Genomic DNA, 9,998 nt, shown 5'->3' on the forward strand with positions numbered 1-9,998 from the left:
AGTTAGGTTGAACTCCACATTTCCCTCTCCCGGGTTAGCTAAAGAACCGTGTCACATTATCGGATGCTCATTAGTTAACCCATCCAATAACAGTGGCGAGGCTATGTTGAAGTTTGGTGGGTCACTTGACCCACCTATTGTTTTTTTAATTTTATAACAATGTATATACAATTAAAATTATTGACCCACCTTAAATAATTTTAGTGAACTATCTTAGTATTTTAGACAACTAAAATACATGTATTTTTATAGTCCATACTTTATATTTTAACAGCCCAATCCAATATAAATAGCCTAATAAAACTTAAATTAAAAAAGAAAATTAAAATAATAATCGTACGAAGGCAAAATGACATTTTCTATCTAAGGCTAACAATTATCGAGTGATCACCATCAGGCATCACTCATCAGCCATCGACCATCTTAATTGCCAATCGACATCACTCTCAGGTGCGTCGATGCCACCGTCGGCAGTCGCCGCTCGTCCATTCGTCATTAGTAATGATACAAAAATTTAAAAATATATCAAAATATAAGACCACTTTGGATACAGTTGTAAGAACTTTAAATCTTTTTTGGCTTATACAACTCGACCGGAACCCACAACTAGTATTGTTTATTATTATTTTTTTAATTTTCTATCGGTTTCATTTAAATTGTGAACCATGTAGTTTTACGTTCTAGATTTGCCATTGTCCAATAATGAAGTAGAAAAGGCCCCCTATATGGGATCGGAGCCTGGAGAGTAGGTTAGTAGTCTGGAACCTACCTAGGAGACCTACGTGCTGATCACCACAAAGGCCTTAGATCTTTACACAAACGATTAGGGTTTGATATGGAGAGTTCTGAGAGCAATAGGGATGAAGGGAGGCTGAATGAGATGCTTACATAGGGTACAATCCCTTAGATTAGGGTTTCACTCAAACAACACCTACTCGCCGAGTCAGTCTACCGACTCGTAGAGTAGGTCACTTAAAATGTATGCGGGTCCCAAATCTACTCGATGAGTTAGGCATCGAACTTGTCAAGTCCCAGAGAAAAACATAAAAATACTTTGAATTAAGGGCGTACCAGGAATCAGGTGCTACAGTTATCCATGAACTTAGTCGTACTCCCGGCATGTTCTGCCTTGGCCGGGGGTATGACAGAAGATTTCCCGTCTAGCAAAAAAAATACTTTGTTCTCAAAGACTTTGTATAACAACTACCCAAAATCCTTGTTGGGATATCCACGAAGTAACACATATTTACTCTAGGCTTTAGTTTATTGAGTTCTTCACAATGACCGTCTCTTTAAACATGGAGGCATGGTCGAAAACGGCACCACCTTTAATAAGACGGTCAGAATATAAATGTTTCTTTAAATGCAACTTGTTTAGGTGCCTCTTGGTCATACACAATTGCTCTAATTTTAACCAAATAATCATTACACTAGTCTCCTTCAAAACATCTTGCAAAATGTCATTATATAAATGCAAATGAATTTGTGAGGATGCTTTTAAATCCTTTGTTTTTCTTCATCAGAACATGAAGCCAACATCTTCTTCTAACCCATCAAAGTGTAAAAAAAGTTGAATTAAAAATACCTTCCATCTTTACTTATCATAATAGAAACCTTGCATTTCTACCAAACAATGGAATGTCAAATCTCATAGTTGGCATACTAGTGAAGAAACCCAAACACTAGGATGTAATCAAATCAAGAAAACCCACAATAATGCTTTGATGCCACTTATTTATATACTAGTTTCTAACCCGTGGGAACCACGGTTACTAAATTAATTAAACTTTTATAGTAAAAACTCAAAATTATTAATCAATTATTTTAAATATATTTTTAATTAAGAGATTTTTTCAGTTATATAAATTTTAACCATTGATTTAAATAAATATATGAAATTATATCATTTTAGAATTTGTATTAATTTTATTAATATTAATTTAATATAATTAGAGTGGGAAATTAAAATTTTGAAATTTGAAATGGAGAATCAATAAGTTAACAAGTGGCATGCATTAATTAAGAGACATAATAGGGTGACACATGTCAAAAGAAAAATAAAACATGCATTAACTAAGATACCTAATAGGGTGACATATGTCAAAAGCCGAATAAAACTATTCTTTTATTAGAATAGGGAAATGAGATATATTAATCCTGAGGTACTTTGTGAATAGTTCATGTTCTGATTGGTGGGTTTTTTTGTGTTTTTTGTAATCTGTATTTTTCTACTGAACAGTTCCTATTCTGATTGGTGGGTTCTTTTGTTTTTTTCTTTGTTGTAATCTGTATTTTTCCATGATAGTGAGTTGGTGTCGTTACTATTCATTCCCAATATGAGTTACGTTTATTCGTTCTTCTCCTTCTTTGTGTTTCTCTTTGTGATTCTACCTTTCTTTTGTCCAATAAAATGCGTGTACATATTTCCCACCGACTACATTTCCATCTCTCTGATATGTACTATGATATGTACTTTTGTCAGCAAGCATTGTCCTCAGCCTTGCGTAAACTTCCACACTGCCCACTTCCTTTCTCCATTTTTTAGTATGCATCGACCGCCTTGATTCCACGATTTCCATAAGAGAAAAAGGTTAGTCCATTATTTTATGCTTTAAGTGTCGTGATTGTCCTCGATTTATGATTTATATCGTTTTCCATCATCATCTCGTGTCATCGTGAACTTTCTTCCATCATCATCCTCGTCTGTAAATGTATTTTATTTCATAGGTCACCATTGGTACCTTCAACTCTTCGATGTTCAATCATCGGTTCAATGTGTTTGGTGGTATGCCCCAACCAGTTGGTATATGTGAATTCTGATGCACAATTCGGGTTCTATGTAACCAACTCCATCTCTCCAAACACAAGGGGTAAGTTTTCTTCAATGTTTAAACCCTAAATTTCATGTGTTTTTCAAATACTACAACTGATTTGAATCAAGTACAATGGTTGTTAATTAGCTGGGAAAATCCATCACCCTTTGTAGCATTTAGGGGATAAACCCAATATATTTCATTCCACTCACTAATCGATTGATGATTTCAGAATGGGAAATTGCCTCCATAAACAACAAGCACTATCTTAAGGAACAAGCTATGATGCATGGAAACATCAATTAGGGAGCTGTATCCGTATCTGAAATGTGGGGGAAACAGAAACCTGGGGGAAACACTTGGGAAACGTTTCCGGGACGTATCGGTAAATCAAGAAACGTTTATGGTAAGTTTCCACAAAGTTTCTATTTTTTTTGTTTTGCATGGGCTTTCTAAGTCCAAAAGGCTAATGGAATAATGGACTATAGTAATCGATATTACCCTACAACTACAAGCCTAAACTGATCGTTGCCTCTCGGTTAATTCTAATCGTTTACTGCCTTGCGCCCTTGCCTGTCATCGATCAAGAACAAGAAAAAATTAACCATTCACCAATTCAAAAATCATATAGATTATTATGGCTTCTCAAGAACAAGAAGCAACCTCTATGGCCATGCCCATGCCCATACCTATGCCAATGCCTATGCCCATGCCCATGTCTATGCCTATGCCTATACCCATGCCCATGCCAATGTCCATTCCCTTGCCATGCCCATGCCTATGTTGATACCTATGCATATGCATATGTCGATACCGATGCCTATGTCGATGCCGATGCCGATGCTGATGCCTATGCCAATGCCTATGATTATGCATATGCCTATGCCTATGATTATGCCTATGTCTATGTCTATACCTATGCTTATTCCTAGGCCTAGTCCTATGCCTTTGCCTATGCCTATGCCTATGCCTATGCCCATGCCTATACCCATGCCCATGCCCTGCCCATGCCCATGCCCATGCCCATGCCCATGCCCATGCCTATGCCTATGCCTATAGTTATGCCTATGTCTATGGCTATGCCCATGCTCATGCTAATGCCCATGCCAATGCCCATGCACGTGCCTGTACCTATGCCTATGTCCATACCTGTAGCACCCGGTTCCTGGTATGTAAATCTTATTTGATGTATTTCCTTTCTTTTAGCCTTGGACTCGGCGAGTCATAGGTCCGACTTGCCGAGTGGATGCGGGACCCGGGACGCGTTTAAGTTGTCGAATCGACGAGTCCATATCCTGGACTCGGCGAGTCACAGCTGTTGGATGAAACCCTAAGTTTCAGGGGTTTGCACCCTATTTAAGCAACTTATCTGCCCCAGGCCAGCCCCCATTCTCTCCCCAGAGCTCCCCAACCCTCGTTTGTGCTTGTTCTTTGAAGATTGAAGTTTTGTTGTGTGCTTTTGAAGGCTTTGAAGGAGGAAGGAAGTAGATCCAGAAGAAAGGAAGCCATCCAGGCCATTATTGTGTTCTTCCAGCCGTTCCTTTGAGGTATAACCCGTTTTCCCCATGATTCTATGCTTGGTACTTCATTTGGGTCTTTCTTGGTCAAATCCCCAAGTTTGTATGTGCATTATATGTCGTAATAAGATGTTTGGCCTTTGGATCTAGGCAAGATTGAGCTCCAGGAGCTCAGATCTGTTAGCTTTTTGGCCCCATGTTGCTTGTTAGCCCTAGATCTACCCTTTTGAGACATTTTGAGCCCTAAAATCCATATTGGTGAATATCCACACGTAAAGTTGGAAACTTTACCTGTGATTCGTGTCCTAGAAGTCCAGATCTATGAATGGCATGGACTGGAATCGAGCAAATCGGTATATTTTAGGAATGCATGGCAACGACTCGGCGAGTCGTTCATGTGACTCGGCGAGTCTGCTCGCGAGTCTTCGAGTTTGTCCCCTTTTCGTAGTGTCGAGTGAGCAGTGAGTCACAGGGTGTGACTCAGTGAGTCGGAAGCTTAACCCATCTATGGAGGTACTCGGCGAGTCAATGCCCTGACTCGGCGAGTTCAAGGCAATCTCCTTAGATCAAGAACATACTCGACGAGTTGTTCATACAACTCGGCGAGTCTTAGCATGAGTGTTCTTCGGATGAAGATGAACTCGACGAGTTGTTCATACAACTCGGCGAGTAGGATGAAGGACTTGAATATTGGTCATGAAGGCGAACCCGTCGAGTCGTCGCCTAACTCGACGGGTAGGATCGGGATTCAGGACAGTCGCTTGAGTAGGGACTTGGCGAGTTGGGAGGCCAACTCGGCGAGTCGGGTCAACTGAAAGTTGACTCTGACTTTGACTTAGGGCAAGGTCAGGGGTAAAATGGTCATTTTTACCCAAAAGTCAGTGAGCAAAGTGTTGATTGAATATATTGTGGGAATTGCAGCCGGAGGGTTTCCGGAGCAGTAGCAACAGCAGTAGTAGGTGATCAGTTCCCACACAGACCAGCAGCTATTTCGAGGTGAGTTTCCTTTCCAGTAGGAACGGGTCTAAGGCACCAAGGCCGACCCGTGTAGACGAGATGCTAGTACTAGAGTGTGGGCCGAGCCCGTATCTCTGTTGTAGTTAAGTACGATATATGCGTTAATATGATAGAGTTGCTTATACTTGTTTTCTGTGTGATGCTTGTATATTATGGGTTAGCGGTTGAGTGTGGGCAGGGCCCGTATCTCTCCGAGGATTGGAGTGTGGGCTAGGCCCGTATCTCCCAGATGGCGAAGTGTGGGCAGGGCCCGTATCTTCACAAGTGTGGGCGAGGCCCGTATCTCCCGGCTAGCGAAGTGTGGGCAGAGCCCGTATCTTCCCGAGTGTGGGCAAGGCCCGTAACTCATAGCTGAACATTGGTTGATTATGTGTATGCATGGTATGGGGTATTATGGGGGAACTCACTAAGCTTTGTGCTTACAGTTTTCAGTTTTGGTTTCAGGTACCTCCTCAGCTAGGGGAAAGGAGCCGGCGCGGTAGCAGCATGTCACACACACACTCTCCGGTTTCCGCACTTACGAGCTTCACTGGGATTGATACTCTGATATTCTGATTAGTTGTATGTTTTGGTTTTCAGACATGGTTCACTTTATGTTATGGTTGATCAAACGATGTTTTTAGTTATTAATATTTTCTAAAGTAACGTTTTTAAACAAAAAATTTTGGATGTGAAAATTGGGTCGTTACAATACCCATGCCCACGCCCACGCCCATGCCCATGTTTGTGCCTATGCTTATGCCCATGCATATGCCTATGCCTATGCCTATGTTGATTCCTATGCCTATACCTATACCTATGCCTATGCCTATGCCTATGCCTATGACATTACCTATGCCTGTGCATATGCCCATGTTCATGCTCATGCTCATGCCCATGCTCATGCCTATTTCTATGCCTATGTATATGCGTATGCTTATGCCCATGCCTATGCCTATACGCATACCCATGCCCATGCCCATGCTCATTTCCATGCCCATGCTTATGTCTATGCCTATGCCTATGCGCATGACCATGCCCATACCCATGTCCATGCCTATGCACAAGTCCATGCCCATGACCATGCCCATGCCTATGCCCATGCACATGCCCATGCCAATGCCTATGCCTATGCATATGGTTATGCCCATGCCCATGCCAATGCCAATGCCAATGCCAATGCCTATGCCTATGCCTATGCCTATGCCCATGCCCTATGCCTATATTATTGTATCTTTTCCGTATCCGTATCTTGAATTTTAGAGTTTTGTCTTTTCCCATTTTCGTTCTGTATCTGTTTCCTGTTGTTGTATCCGTTTTCGTGCAACTTAGGGAACAAGTATAATTTCTATCTTTAATTTATACACATTACGCATGTATTTGATTTTAAGGGTTTCTTGAATGTTCTTGACCTCTATATTGTATTGTAGGGCATATTAAAAAATGGGCAGTTTTGTTGACCTCAAATCAATTGTGTTGCTAATGACTTGATTATTTGTGTCTAAACTTACTTGAGTAAGCCATTTCAACTTTCTTGGTAATTTTTTTTCATGTTGCCTATCTTCTGCATCATGTATGCTTCTTACATATCAAGATTTTACAACCTCATTTTCAGATTGGTGAATTTTGGGTTATTTAATCTATGGGAGCATAAGAATGCATCCTGTGTTATTAATTTTGTCATTTGTGGTGCAGCGGTGGAAGATTTAATTGCCTAGTTCTTGATACTATTGGCTATAACATCATTTAAAAATACCACAACAGGATTATGCAGGTAATACATCTTACTCTCTTGATTTAAAATTATAGTGGCATGTGTCAAGAAGAGATAACTATTTGAATATTTTCTTTTTTCAGCATGAATACCGATATTTCTTGATTTCATTTTTGTTGGAAATACTTCCAAAGGGGTATACATTATTAAGTTTGGATGCATCACATGTCGGTCAATTTGCACTTTGCTTCTATTTCTTTATGTGTGTATATTTTGATTAATCTTAGCATTTCTTTAATTTGTTTATGTTTTCAATGGTATATAGTTTAAGTTATACTAATATATTGACTTTTCTAAAGCTTTTAAATCAAATTTGTATGAAGATAATTATGAGTTTCTTATATATCCTAATTGTCCAAACAAATGCAATTATAAGGTGCACAATCAACCTATTTGCATATTTGCAAAACTACAACCAAACTTATCCTTAGAAAATTAATTAAGGTAGTTCATACCAAGGTTGAGGACCCAATTCTACGACAAAACTTGGACGTCACCTCATCATAATCACTAAGCAATCTTTTGCTTCGTTGATCCAAGTTTTAAGCGTGATTCTCGTGTTACTAGCAGTACATGTTATAAGTGTTACGTATCAATTTTTCATATGAGTGATTTTTTTTTTCTGATTTAGGTGTAAGATTGTCAATTGAGGTCATGTAAGCCTAGGTGGTCGAAGAAATGTATTTATAATTTTGTAAAGAGTGAATTAACTCCGCAAAACAGGAATACTTCCCTAGTTGATAATAACCCATGAGCAAAACCAATAAACACTTGCCAATCAACAAAGTTTTATAATATTCATGAACTAGGTCAAATGTAATGTCCCATATAATCCGAAGTGACTTAATAATGTGGAATAAAACTTCTAACTAACGATAATCACCGATATATAATGAGAATCGTTGAATCAAAAATAATAAGTAATTAAATAAAATTTTGAGACAAACACCTGGATTTATATGGAAAACCAAATCAGAAAAAATCACGGATGAAAGAGACCACGGATCCCCTAGTGAAAAATGAAGATAATGAATAAGGAGATATACAACTGAAGGGGCTGATTTGGGTAAATTGAGAAATCTAGGGTTTTGAATAAAACTCTCTTTCTCTCTGTTTTGGTGCAGAAACTGATGGGGATTCAGGCGGCCTCATCGCTCATCGTAGGGTCTCAGAGGCAACGAGCAAACCGCTCGCCTCAGCCATTCACGCGGCTTCAAGGCGGAGATGAAACATCAAGCGAGCTGCTTAAACCAACCAGTGCATCAACCATCTGATCCTAACCCTTCCATGCGACTTCGATTCGATTTCGTGAGGCAGCGACCAAAACGCCTGGACATCCAAAATTAGAATCGCTGCTATTCTGATTCTTCGCTGTATGTTTCAATCGACTTGAAGTGTCCTCGTGAGGCTAAGATGAGACCGACTGGTTTTTCAGTTACAAGGTTTACCTATTTTAACTCACAATCTGATCATTTCCATGTATATTGACGTGTTTGGCTGTATATATATCTGATTCTAAAAAGAATCGATTTTGAAACCTTAATTTTCCAAACTTACACTTCTCATTTTTGGTGATGAATCTAATCAACCGAATTACTGCTGAGGATGATTAATATCCATTTAATTACCAAACAACATACTAGAATGAAGTTTAGAAGTGTTGATTTGTTTAACAGATAAAGCAGGCTATGTGAGTGGTTTGGGTTTGCTCATGACAATGCTATCTTTGATGTATGTTGGATGAAGCTACAGAAAAATCTAATCATTCAATCACAGTTACATATATTTACTGTCCTTTTTATTCTGAAATAATGAGTTGCTCTGTAATCATACTACTTGTCAAAGCCGTCATTCACTTCAAAACAGCCCCAAATTAATGTGTTGACATTTGTTTGTAATAAAATTTATCTTTTAAGTTCATTTATATATCTTGTAAATTGGTATTGGAAGTTTGTTTTCTGCTGGTTTATTTTAATTTTGCAGCATTCATAAAATGGGAATAGCTTTAATTTTTTACAATGTTGACAGATGGATGCTGCTCCTGTCCTAATAGAATGAAGTCAAGTGTTTTGGAAATGCCATCTTTTGGTGGCTGGATATGCTGAATAGCAAAGCTTTTTGTAAACCATATCTGCAGTGGATCGTCTTACTTGACTTTTTTTTTTCTCAGTTTGTATATACTATGATCTACAATCTAAGGTTTTTTTTTTTTTAATTTTTTTTTATTTTAACAACTTTATTAATTCCATAAGAAGATTTACATAGATGTAGCAGGGTAAACAAGCAACAAGTTGTGCCGCAATCCCTTTTTGCATGGCAAAACTTATTCTTTTAAAAACATCTATAGAAGTTAATTATATGCCCTGCAATGTGGAATGGGCATCCATGGAACCAAAATATGGCAACAATTTTATTTCTGGAAGGAAAGAGACATTTGAATCCAAAGGGAGAAAGAAAGTTTTGTTCCAAATGGACCAAGTAATGATTGAAGCCAATACCATTTGCTAAAAGTGTCACAAAGTTGGGAGGATTTGAAAATTGAAGAATTGAGGTTGTGTTGTTATTTTGTGCATCTATGCTACCACTTCATCTTTTGAGTTAAACACGACATTACATGGTGATTTTGGTTCACAATTATGTCATATTTGGTATTTCACTTGATCTAATAATTAGTGTGATATTCTGTCACTAATGTTGCTAAGAAAGTTTATGTTTGTCAACATATGGAAGGATGGGTAGTTTGGTGATAGAAATAGGAGACTTGGATTTGCATTTTGCAATCCATTAAATTAGTAATTTTTTAGGTGTAGTACAAATCATTTGCAATGAATGAGAGCCATCATGCAAGAAAATTCCAATGATGAAATTATACAAGAAAATTAAGCAGAAATGAACTTT

At 38.4% G+C, this 9,998-nt stretch overlaps 1 protein-coding gene and 1 long non-coding RNA gene across 2 annotated transcripts; both read left to right on the top strand.

The window, feature by feature from the left end:
* The first annotated feature begins 6,061 nt into the window (after nucleotides 1-6,061).
* On the top strand, nucleotides 6,062-6,589 carry LOC111875926 (uncharacterized). The gene has a single exon (XM_023872453.1). The coding sequence runs from the start codon at nucleotides 6,062-6,064 to the stop codon at nucleotides 6,587-6,589; it is 528 nt and encodes a 175-aa protein (XP_023728221.1).
* Nucleotides 6,590-7,965: 1,376 nt separating this feature from the next.
* Nucleotides 7,966-9,721, top strand: LOC111875947 (uncharacterized). Its single transcript, XR_002844852.3, has 2 exons — nucleotides 7,966-8,542; nucleotides 9,129-9,721. It is a non-coding gene; the product is annotated as an uncharacterized LOC111875947 (long non-coding RNA).
* The last annotated feature ends 277 nt before the right edge of the window (nucleotides 9,722-9,998 follow it).

The sequence above is a fragment of the Lactuca sativa genome, chromosome 2 (genome assembly GCF_002870075.4).
Source record: "Lactuca sativa cultivar Salinas chromosome 2, Lsat_Salinas_v11, whole genome shotgun sequence".
NCBI classification, from domain to species: domain Eukaryota; kingdom Viridiplantae; phylum Streptophyta; class Magnoliopsida; order Asterales; family Asteraceae; genus Lactuca; species Lactuca sativa.